Source organism: Macrobrachium rosenbergii, chromosome 52 (genome assembly GCF_040412425.1).
Source record: "Macrobrachium rosenbergii isolate ZJJX-2024 chromosome 52, ASM4041242v1, whole genome shotgun sequence".
In the NCBI taxonomy this organism is placed as follows: domain Eukaryota; kingdom Metazoa; phylum Arthropoda; class Malacostraca; order Decapoda; family Palaemonidae; genus Macrobrachium; species Macrobrachium rosenbergii.
The window spans coordinates 2,633,511-2,645,822 of NC_089792.1; the positions used below are offsets into that span (position 1 = coordinate 2,633,511).

At 38.3% G+C, this 12,312-nt stretch overlaps 1 protein-coding gene across 2 annotated transcripts in view; it reads left to right on the plus strand.

Annotated features, from left to right (window-relative positions):
- The first annotated feature begins 1,257 nt into the window (after positions 1-1,257).
- Positions 1,258-12,312, plus strand: part of LOC136833996 (ribonuclease P protein subunit p40-like) — a 41,382-nt gene continuing 30,327 nt past the window's right edge. The window contains exons 1-3 of one of the 2 annotated variants that reach the window (XM_067096282.1): positions 1,258-1,381; positions 3,570-3,713; positions 10,244-10,390. In XM_067096282.1, coding sequence (XP_066952383.1) covers positions 10,259-10,390 — 132 coding nt within the window. In that variant the 5' untranslated portion in view covers positions 1,258-1,381; positions 3,570-3,713; positions 10,244-10,258. Of the gene's footprint in view, positions 1,382-3,569; positions 3,714-6,746; positions 6,882-10,243; positions 10,391-12,312 lie in introns of those variants that run through there. The other variant, XM_067096283.1, reaches the window with a different exon arrangement.

A 12,312-nucleotide genomic window follows, 5' to 3' on the forward strand; every position in this document is an offset into this window, starting at 1 on the left:
TAGTTTTTAAAGGGTATTTACAGTTTTCTTATTTGACATTAACTATTACTACAAGACAATTAAAGCACAAAATTTTCCATATGAAATCTCGCCAGGAAATGGTGATGTACGCTGCCAAGGGCTGACAAATTCTGGCGATTTAGCTGACAGCTTGTTCTTGCCAGAGGAAGTAAGTAATAATTCCTTGTTTGCAACCATAATTGCAGTTTATGAAAACAGTTACCGATGCTTTGGTTATGTACTCTGGTAGTACATAACCACTGTTCTTTCTAGACCGTGTACATACCAGTCGTCTCGACTTTGCCAACGGAGCAAGACTAGTAGACGAAAGAAACAACAAAGACTAATATCAGGGATTCAAACATCACTGCAGAAACACAAGCTCATTCGCCACAAGATTCGTGGAAGTGTGTCTAGTATGAAGGGTTTAAAAAGGAATACCTTGGGATTGATGCTACATAACACAACTGGACATGAGATGAAGCTAGACCAATAGGATTCTGCGTGGCAGTTAACTTCAGCTAGTTTATGCGACTGGATACCGCGGCATCAATCATGGGACAACATCAAGACTAAAGTTTTATCAATCTACATGCTATAGCACAGATGTGAACGTGAGAGGTGAGATATACTCATTTACACAGTTTACAAATTAAACAAACCATATCATTCAACCATGTCTAAAACTGAATGTATAAAAACATTGATCAAGTGCCCTGTAACATTTGGTGTTTAAAAGCCATCCAAAATATGATGCATTCACAACCTCTCTTCCCCTATAATTTCATACATTTTTCACTCAACGATGAATAAATGTTTCGAATGGATTTGCATAGTCTCGATGGCCACCAAAGTGCATAAGCTATCTATCAGCTCGAAAATGGTTGCATGCAACTACCGTCATGGCTGTGCCATCATTTATTTTGCTCGTTTGGTATAATCTCTTTAAATTTTCACCTCTCAGTTTTCTCATTTTATTATTTTCTTTTGCTGCATAGCAGTAGCCTTCATATTAACTTATTTATTATGTATATTTCCATAAATACTTTTAAAGACCATTCGTATGATCACGTACTACTGAAGGTGACAGAATAAACTTTTGAAAAGCTGGTTTACTAGTCGCGCTAGCCAATGGGAGAACCGCTTTCAAACACAACTGCTCACCACCCAAAGCAGAAAGGCTTCAACCAATAACAAAAACTGATAGAGAAAGTTTCCAAGTCCGGCTCTGTGGAGGTCTCTGATTGGCCATAAGAAAAAATCGGTCTTAGAAGTTCTTGGGCATTTTTCAGAGTGCCGTGTTGGTGGGAACTTGGGAAGACTGTTTAATTTAAGCTGCTCATCTTCAGGTTGCGATTATGTTTATAGTTTGCAATATTTTGTAAGTAAAATTGATTTGTTGTCAATTTCATACATACTATTAATATCGGATGGTATATATTTGGTTAAATGTTGATTGGTTTAGGCAATACAATACAGGATATGAACCCCTGTTCCCCTGGGAGACCAGTGGCTCTGGTAAATTTGCCCTATTTGGGGCCACAGGTGGCACAAGTACGTTAATTTCAATGTGAATATTTAATTAAATCGTATCAAGAACATAAAGTTTCATTTGTAACAAATTGCGAAATTTATGCAACTTTAAAGCTGATTTCAAAGGTAATGAAATTTGTAACTTTTGCCTAGCAATTACCACTTAACAGGATTAGATTGTCTTCGTTACAACCTTTGCTTTTCCATTACTGCGGCTTTTGTTTTTAATGTAGAATTTCCATTTGCCATTGCTAAGACAGCCACTCCCTTCAGCCGGCTAGTCTGCGAGTTATTAGGCATTTCATGAACTAGTTCTCTCTGTGCTCGAGTGGTTATAACTTTTCAGCAAATATCCTTTTGGTGTTCTTTAGCCCTACTTTTACTAGTAGTATCCAAACTGATGCTCAGTGTAAGTGAAAAGGGTCCTCCAAAGAGGGAATTATCCCTGTGGAGGGCTGTACATAAAACCAAAGTGAAACAGTGAAAAGGGTAAAACTGAATACTTACTACCACGCCCCTCTGGTTAGGTATACCTAGCAGTTTACGTGCAAAATGGACGCTGTGTTTAGTACTGTATACTGCCCCTTTGGGATGAACGTAAAACCAGAACGAAAGACTGTAAATATAAACAAACAAAAGGCATAAACATGAACAAGAACATAATCAAAAGGCGGTAAATATTAAGGTCGCCGACTGGCGGGAAACAGGCCGCGGTAGTGACTTTCAGTTTTGTCGTGAAAAAGTTTATTATAAGAACAGACTTTGAACCGTAGATACAGCGCCTAACTCAGAGTGTGTTACAGGGGTAAAGGGGTCTGTCCCTCGCTGTTTTACGTATCATTTTTTGTTTGCCGAGATAATGAATAAAAAAGTTATTGGGAAGTGTCATTTGCACAATTATCACAACTGCGAGGTTTTCCTCCTGTTACACCTTTCAGACCTTTTAATGTCAATTTCAGTTTCATGGCTGAATATCATAGGTCCCAGTGCTTGGCCTTTGGCCTAAATTCTATATTCCAATTCAACCCCGCCCCCCAACTCTCTCTCTCTCTCTCTCTCTCTCTCTCTCTCTCTCTCTCTCTCTCTCTCTCTCTCTCTCTCTCTCTCTACTTTAAAAAATTCAGAGTTCCTGTTTTTATCCATTCCTATAACCTGTATTTTAGACTATCTCCACAACTCGATATTGGAGTTTTATTATACTTAATACGAAAATTATATACACTTAAATCATCGCAAAGATATTATTACAGAGGTATTTAATCATTAGTTTTAACCTTCATTCACGGCGCTCATGGGAGGAGCTTTGGTATTCATTCAAGTAAAAATTTATTACTTAGGCCTAAACAGATTTCTCCTAAGGCGGCTAAGAAAAGTCAGTGAGCCTGTTGTTCTCTTAGTGAGCTGCTTTCCTGTACGCGCTTATTCAACCTGGGCTAGTTACTAACACTGTTTTGCACGTTTCACAGGCACTTGTATCACACTCATTTTTTTAATTTATAAAGAAATTCATCTTGTTCTAAGCTTAAGTCATGCCCACCAAGTAGTGTCTGAGCTGGGGTGTTCGGTAGTTTCAAAAAGTGTACCATCCTTAAAGTGTACCTTTTATGGCATACTGTAAATGATACTTGTTCTATGTAGCTGCTCCTCGCGTCTAAAGTTGCATTGTTCCTCTGCTGTTCAACTTCTTGAACATCTTTGCTCCAATTTTCATAAAGCTTTCGCAAGGGAGTTATTAGTCTAGCAATGCTACTCTGTCTCTAGGAGTTTTTTTTTAAAGATAATCAAGGGAAATCTTACTCGGTTGAACCTTGAAATAGTTTTAACCTTTGTGTAAATAAGAATATTAAGAGTTCCTCTCGTGTTTCAGTATGTGATTCCCCATCTCGGTTTCCCGTTAATTTTTATTTTTTATTTTTCAGTGACATGATTACGTAACCTATTTCATTTTCCTTATTACAGTTGTCTGAAGCTGGGGGCTGAAATTGAAGGAAGTACACATTTGAAAAAAGGGAGATTGGCCCAGCATTTACTGGCAGATCCCGTTGGCAGAGGAGTCGCGCCCTGTGACCGCGTTTTTATCATCCAGAACGGGCTCTACCAGTGCCGGGTGATGCCCGATGGCTTCAAGAATGCCCCTAGCTGCTCCCAGAGGCCGATGAACTCTGTGCAAGCAACATAAGGTGAGTACATTATTCAGATTTCATTATTAAAAAAAACCTTTTTTAGATTTAATACAGTAATAAAGAAAGACCATTATGGGTGGGTTAAGCATTTGTCATGTGTGTGATCAGGCTGATATTTTACACTTACGCAGAGATTTTGTTACCAAAGTTAACGAATGGTCTCCCTAGTCTTGTTTGAAATTGTGGAACTTAGAGAAGTTTTCACAAGGTGCAAAATCTTTTATTTTTACAAGTTATTGAATTGGGTGATAGTGAAGGTGCATAACTGGTTGTCAATCAAACGTAAGAGGGCGAAACCTTGTTTCTGATGTAGACGTAACAATATTTTTACTCGTAAAAGGTATACACAACGTACTTGGACGATTTTCCCCCATTATATCCGAGCTTTAGTCTATGACTTGAAGGCAGAGTTAATTAGAAATCTTTAGTGTTGGTGTATTGACACCCCGCCCACCATATCTGTCAATGAGACCGTTAAGAATATAGGGTATCCTTGGCAGTTGATGATTTAGTACGAAAGACCTCACGTGCTTTTCGGATAGTTAATGGTAGCTATAGTCTCTGTTCTGTATTCAGATCGATCTTGGTATTTATAAGTACGTGTCAACAAGGGTCCAGTGAGGTAAAAATTGTAGTCAAGTTTTCAGTAATTGGTCAATGTCTTACTTGAGGCTTATTTTTATCTTTGATATTTTGAGATCACAGGGTATGCATGTATATCAGAGTAGTTTCCTTTATGATTTGCAAAGGTATTTAGTGTTCACATGCTCTCAACCATGTGACGCATTATAATTACATCATTTTTATCTTCAGGATTCAAACTATTGGTTATCACTAATTATTGAAGAAGCGCTTAGGTGTTTTTTCCATTTAAAACCTGGTTAAGGAAAACTTTTAGTGCGATTTTACCTATGAAATAACGTATGCAGATTTCTGAGGCAATCTCAAGGCTAAAATGAAGACGATCGAGAATATAAATGAGAGGCAGCCATCTTAAATCAAACTTTATCATTCTCGTTAAGATCGTGAATACAAAATGCAGTTGGAAAATAAGTACTTTGCTTGTGCATTATGAAAGAAAATGAGTATGTAATTGTTAGGGGGTGACTAAACCGAATGAAGACTTAGCCTACACTTATATTCTTAACAACGAATATGCCCACACGAGTACTCAAGACATAATAAAACTACGAAATAGACAATTTGGGCTTTACTTCAATATAAATTTTATTCATTTAAATGACGTTTATTTGTAGACTCAACAAATTGCAGCCCTCTAGCCTCAGTACTTATTTTATTTAAGGATAAAGTTAACCATGATCGTGCGTCTGGCACCGCTATAGGTGCCAACGCAGGCCTCCGCCGGGCCGTGGCTGAAAGTTTCATAGGCCGCGACTCATACGGCATTATACGCCGTACGGAAAACTCGATTGCGCAAAAGAAACTTCGGCGCATTGTTCACTTGTTTACGGTGGCTTGTAAATTTGGAAGGTCGTTGTATAGGGGTTTTTCGTGAATGCCAAAATGAAACACTACAGGTACAACATTCGTAGTATTATTGTTGAAACACCTGTCCCAGTAGCATCATGAATGGTTCAGTTAAGGTGAGCTTCCGGTTTGCTGTTAAAATCTCGTGCATATTACCCCTGAATTCGTTCGTCTGAATTGATAGTTATTTAGAGAGAAAGAGAGTGTCTGTCTGTCTGTCTGTCTGTCTGTTCAACCTTTGAATGGTGGATTAGTTTTTAAAGAATACGATTCTTGTCGACATCAGTAGTTCTAACTTGTATTTCTGTATATGTATGTATGAATTAATTACGCTCTCTCTCTCTCTCTCTCTCTCTCTCTCTCTCTCTCTCTCTCTCTCTCTCTCTCTCTCTCTCTCAAACGTTGAATCTCTTCGTTCCAAACGATGGTAATTATTTCGTATTAGGAATAATGTTATACAATAAATTAGACTTGTCACTTCATTGTCTAAGTTCTGATGTCAAGAAGGTTCTTTGTCACGTCCATTTAGCCCCATGATAATACAACAGTTTTCTGCATTGTACATGAAATAAGTTCCCTTCAGTCTAATCAACTCTCTCTCTCTCTCTCTCTCTCTCTCTCTCTCTCTCTCTCTCTCTCTCTCTCTCTCTCTCTCTCTCTCTCTCTCTCTCTCTCTCTCTCTCTCTCTCGTAAACGGACCAGGCTTCGTTTACACATTGCTGCTTTCAACAGACTGTTGCAAATTTTAGTCACTCCTGGTGTTTTTAATTTTAATTCCAAATTGTTTTACAGTAGCTCTTGAATTTGGGAAGTCTTTGTATAGTTTTTTTTCATGAATACCAAATTAAATACTAGAGATACAACGTTCGCATGATTGTTGAAACGCCTGTGCCAGTAGGAGTGAATGGTTCAGTTATGGTGATGTTCTGTTTGCTGTTAATATATCTTGTGCATATAACCTCTGAACTCGTTCATCCGAATTGATAGTTATTTAGTGAGAGAGAGCGAGCTCGTTCCAGCCTTTGAATATTGAATTAGTTTAATGAATACGTAACCCAAATGCTGGTACTTTACAGTTTGAAATATTTTGTCATGGTTTTCGTTAACTTTTAAATCCTCAGTACACGACGTTCATGCGATTTTTCAATGAACATCATACGCATGCGTAGTTTCAGTACGCGCTAAACCATACTGCCTTGACGACTATGGCTATTTTACCTTTCACAAATATGTATAGAGAGGAAAATGAAAATAGGAAATAATTTGTCATTATATATATGTTATATCAGCGAATCCCACAGGCAAATGACAGGCAGAACGTGAAAGCGCCTGGTATTGAACTTCTGCCTGTCATTTTCCTGTGGGATTCGCTTATACGCTAAAGTCACGTGCATCTGCTGTGATTTTTTTAAGCATAGGTTATATCAAAGTGAAGTAATTAAACTTGTAGATCTAATTCCGTTCCTGGAACAAGCACAATCATGGGAAGCTTTTACAAATGTAATTTTCCACTTTTACTACTGATCGAAGGGGGAACATTTACAGAGGCAACATCCGTCTCTATTACTACTACTACAACCCCTCCCGCAACGCGTGCACGTCGAAAGTTTAAACATTTTGAATTTATTCACCTTAGGGCTCTTAGTTTGCACTACAGGAACAAACAGATTGCTGCAGGTACGAGATATGAGATATTTTGGATGTAAATCTTTTATTGACAACCTAGGGAGTACTTGCCTAACCTTCCCTGGGTAGGAGGCATTTGTGGGCACCATTAAACTTCGAACTATTATTTTGCATTTCAGACTTGCTTACCTAAATTTGTAATTTTGTAATTTAATTTTTCTATGCTTTCATGTGTGCTTAGGTAATTTACCTGGTACCCTAGGCCAGTCTATGCGCGTGATGGTAAGTGTTACTTGTTGGGGGGGGGCTTCCCAGGGGGAGCAAAGCCCCTGCCAGGTCGGGGCATAGCACCCTAGGTCAACTTAGGAAGGGCACCGGGTAGAACTATATAGTAGCTCCGCGGCGGCGACTGCCTTCTAACTTAACTTTATAGACAGATTTTTGGTTGCTAATTATGAATTTACCTTTAATTTTTGGCGGTCGAGTGTAATTAACCTGTAATTAACCCCTGAAGTCCATCCAACAAGGGGTTTCCATACGCGATCTTCAAAAGATAGAGCACGGGCCACGTCTTTTCAAACTTTTCATATCCCGTCTGGCAAGTGCAATAACTTGTTAACGTATGGGTAACCCCGGCCAGTACTAAACACGGCGAAGGGACATTCCATTTGGTCGACAACAAACAGATGCACCGCCAGTATCAGAAGCCCTAAAAGTGTAGAAAAAACCAGCTGGAAAGGTAAAAACAGGCGCAGAGCTAATATATAGAATTACCGGGCACCGTAAGTGAGGTTAGGGCAGTAAGCAGAGTTTGGAGACAGGGGTCAGGATAGCCTTCCAGTGAACTTGGGGGCAGGGGGAGCAAAGCCCCCTCTGGCCAGGTCAGGGCATCCACCCTAAGTTAGCCTAGGTTAGGAAGGTAAGGTCTGGTTAGGTCCAAACGATTTAGTCTCACTGATTCTGATATTCACTGTTACTTGATATTGTTACTTGGGGGGTCCATGGGGCCAAAGCCCTCTTGGCCAGGTCAGGGAACGGTGCCGTAAGTCAGGTTTGGAAGATAAGTTCTGGTTAGGTCAGGATATGACATTCTAGGTAAGGTTAGGTTTAGCCTGTTTTCACTGTCGGATTTCTCATGCCTACCTATCTCCCTACTCTGCATGAGCCCCATGCTTTGAATGTTTCTGATGATTGTTTTGTTAGCAAACAAGCAATTACAGAGATAGTGGACCTAACATTATATCCTACAATCTGGGGGACCATAGTAGGAAAGCTGGGTCTTTGGGTGGGGGGAAAACTCAAAAAACGAGTGCAAAACAAGCACCTTAATCCCAGTTCTCATTCAGGTTAGGGTAATTTTATGGTAGGGTTTCACACTGCCATGGACAGGGTTAAGGACCTGATACCTGAGGTTAAGTTATTTACTAATGAAAACAAGCATCAGAAACCTTCAAAGTATAAATTAAAACAGGAAAATTATATTTTTTAGTCTAAAATGTGACAATAGTTTAAGATAAAATTTTACCCAATTGTGTTCTGACTGGCATCACTATCCTACAGTTTAGTCTACCTGGGCATTTTAGGAAATGAAGAGGCAAAGACAGTTGCCCACTGTGTATGGGCCTACCATACAGTGCATTCTGCCAAACAGGCAAGATTGATATTTTACTAGGGTATAGTACTGATCTACCAACACAGAATTTATATTCATACGGTCAAATGATAGTCATTTAGGCATTTTGAAAGTACTATATCCCATTAATTCTGGGATATTGTTTGGTGGTGATAGCTGCCTGCAGTGCATGCGGTAACAGTTGCTGATTTGCTCGTTCAGTGACACAAATCTGTGGTCATACTAGCCAATGAACACTATTTTGAATCTGCTTGGTATTACATGTTGTGGCAATAGGTTTTTGAATGATTAGGAAATCTATAAGAAGTCACTAAAGTGGCTCAACATGTATCTAATTTAATATAGGGTTATTCACAGGCTAGTGTTGTACACTTTGTTCTAAATGAATTAGCGAATTAGCCCAGCTGCTGCTGTAGCAGTGCAGTTATTCTTCAGTGGTGAAATGGTTAGAAATTCAGAGCTGCCTGTCATAGCCAGTGCCCAAGTTTTGGTGGCTGGTTCAGCATATTAGGTTAGCATAACCTAACCTAACATATAGAGGCAACTGCTTTAGTCTAACCAGTAAATGCTATTTCCCAAAAAATGAAATTTTGTAATGAAGAATAACATAATCTGAAATCAGTTGCTTTTAGCCTAGCTGAAGGGGTGTTGTCAATAAAAAGATATAAGGTGGGTGGGATCTGGTGTCCTAGACCTAAAGATACTAGCAATATTTCCTTCAGTTTTTAAGGGTTGAGCTTCATATCCAATAATTTACACCCTGCTGAAATTTTGGCTAAATCTCAGTAAGGGATTTAGTAACCACAAGACTACATTCAGAAGATATCGGGATGGATGCAAATATTGTAGCACCATTATCTTAGGCAACATAGCTTGTTTTCAAAGGCCAGACCACATTTGTATATAATATAGTAATGTGTCAAGAGCACTACCTACCCAGAGGAACACCAGAGAATACTGTATTCACTACTGTATATTGCTCTTCAGAAACTACTCTTTTGCAATCTATAAGTTGAAAATTTAATACAGTATAAAGAAATGCTTCCTCATGTTTTAGTAGTCAAAAGCAACATTAAAATGAAGATGAATCATGCAAACTCCAAGATCATTCTATGAATTTCTGTTAACTAGTTACAAGTGGAGGTATGGGGATGTAATGGGAGGTAGTGCCCACTATCTGTTCTGCATATTCTCACTGTTTCTTTGGCTGCTTCCACCAAATCAACATTTCTATGGTGAACTTGACTTCTGATTGTTGAAGCCATTGTCATTGTGCCTTTTTTTTTTTTTTTTTTTTTTTACCTTTTTCATCTTGTCAGGAAGTGTGTTTGTTTTTCAATAATGGGTAAGATGCAAGAACAGGTGTCCTAGACAGAGGCATGTTTGTATGTTATTTTACCCATGTCAGGTTTTTTCTTTTTTTAGTATAAGAGTTGGGAATGCTTTAAGCAGCTGGGGACCCTCATACTATCCTTCCCATTAGATCAATATTTTGGTTAGTCCCCAGTGCTGGTAGCAGGGGTCGGTTACCAAATAAATGCACTTTTTACAGTGCCAAAAGTGCCTATGATCCACTGAATGGCGCTGTTAACTGGTTAATAGCACCATTAAGCAGTTTATCAGCACTGAAAATCTGGTTAACATCATGTTAGCCAGGTGCCGTAAAACCAAAACGCCATTAACTGATGCCTCTGTTAACTGGGGACTCCACGGTACATATATGTAAAATTAAGAATTTTTTCAATGCTAATTTTGAGTTATTGTCATTGTCTGTTTACAGTTGCTGGTGATAGTGATGCATGAGCCAGAAGTTTTAAAATTTCCAGCTCCGGAGAGTCATGTGGGGTTTTCCAGACACACTAATAATGATCCCCAGTTGAATTCCATCTTTCACCATCTTATTGATGAACATCCTTTCAACACAAAAGTAAGTTTTCTTGTTTGATTAATATCCACCATATCTGTAACCCTTAACAATATAAGCTGTCTAATTTTTCCTCAGGTAGGACAATTTTGAAAAGAACATTGAGATCCACATAAGTATAAAATGGCATTATTTGTAGGTCGTGATCTTTCTCGTGCAGGAAAAGAGGGATCAGGGATCAATTGTGAATGTGAAAAATCTGTTAAAATACAACTTATGAAAAAGTGACAAACAAGAGACCATCCAGCAGTGGTCCAAGTCATAACTGCTAGTGTTAGGAAACAGGAACCTATTATCATGAACCACTGTCTAAAAGAGAGAAATCTCTGGCAGAAGCATACATCCACAGCGAAGAACTGTATTTCCGTAAAGGATGGAAACGATCTAAAACAGGTTGCATTAATTTTATCACTTATAAATATAAGCAGCCTTACTTGCAGTACCTAACTTCTTTGTAGCACGCTGTTGGCCCAGCTGTCTCAGAACTCTGTCTCAAAGTTAACCAATGTTAGAATTAGAGGAATTCAGTATTTCTGAAGATAGAAATTCATTTCTTGTCATAATTTGGTTTTATTCTCACAATAAGCTGTAGGTCCCATTGATAATCTGCTAACCAGATTGGTTCTTAGCCACGTCTCAAATTGAGACTAATCCTTGTTGCCAGCATACTGGAGAGCTTGTTAACCAGCTCAGTGGTCTGGTTAAACTAAGATATACTTCTTCTTCTGTGCAACATTTGAAAGACTTTGTTTTAGATGTCCATCAAAACTAAGATGTGCCTCCAAAAGTTAAAAGCATAGTTAAATGGAACAGACTCCACATGGGCGTTAGATCCACTTGAAGGGGAGGATGGGGTGGAAAATCAGTATGAGGTCTACTAATTAAGTGTTTTTGTTTTAGTGGAGCTCAGCCTCATATCCCACTGACTCAGTAATCACTAATCTGCTCCATGTCATGATTGAGGCTGCAGGCAGCTTCATTTCTCAAAAGTTGAGACCACCACATCCAGAAGTGTTGTATCATCAGCATACTGAACAATCTTGTTTTCCAGGCCAACAACCATATCACTTGTATACACTAAAAATAACACTAGACCAAGAACACTACCCTGTAGAACTCCAGACACAAAAGATTTTGTTTTGCTCAAGATCCCATTATCAGTTAGCTCGATATGGTTATATTGTACCTGTATTTATTATTATTATTGTTAAAAGATGAACCCTGTTCAATTATATGGAACAAAAGAAATCACAGGGCCATTGACACAAAATTCAAGCCTTAAATAATATGGTGTTGAGCAAGAAGTAATAGAAGTAAATTATGCAAATACCAAAGGAAAGAAGAAATCACTTAGTAACAAAGTAAAAATAGAATTACAAATTAGTAAATAGATAAAAATGTAAGTAAATTATTAAAATATAAAGGCGTTGTATTAAGGTAGTTCCTATAACAAACGCAACTATTTGAACTTTTGAAGTTCCAATATGCACAACATCCTCATGGAAATCTGTTTTTAAACCACAGTCCAACTTGTTTAAAGAGGATTAAAAAGACCTCTGAACTGAGAAGTTTGAAACAGCAAGGCATGTTTACTGCATATTGGTGTTGCTGTTCAGCAAATCTGGTTGCTCTCAGCAGGAAAATGGGATCCAGAATCAGTTGGTAATATGAAAGAATGTTGAAATACAACTTGTAAAAAAATGATAAACAAGAGACCATCTGTCGATGATCCAAAGTTATAACTGCTAATATTAGGAAGCAGAAACCTGCTACCACAAACCACTCTAGTATCTATAAGAGATAAATCTCTGGCAGAAACAGACATCCACACTGGAGAACCCAAAGGATCTAAAACAAATTGCATTAATTTTACTACTTATTATGAGGCCCTATTTACAATAACTAACATTCGTGTGACATTTGCT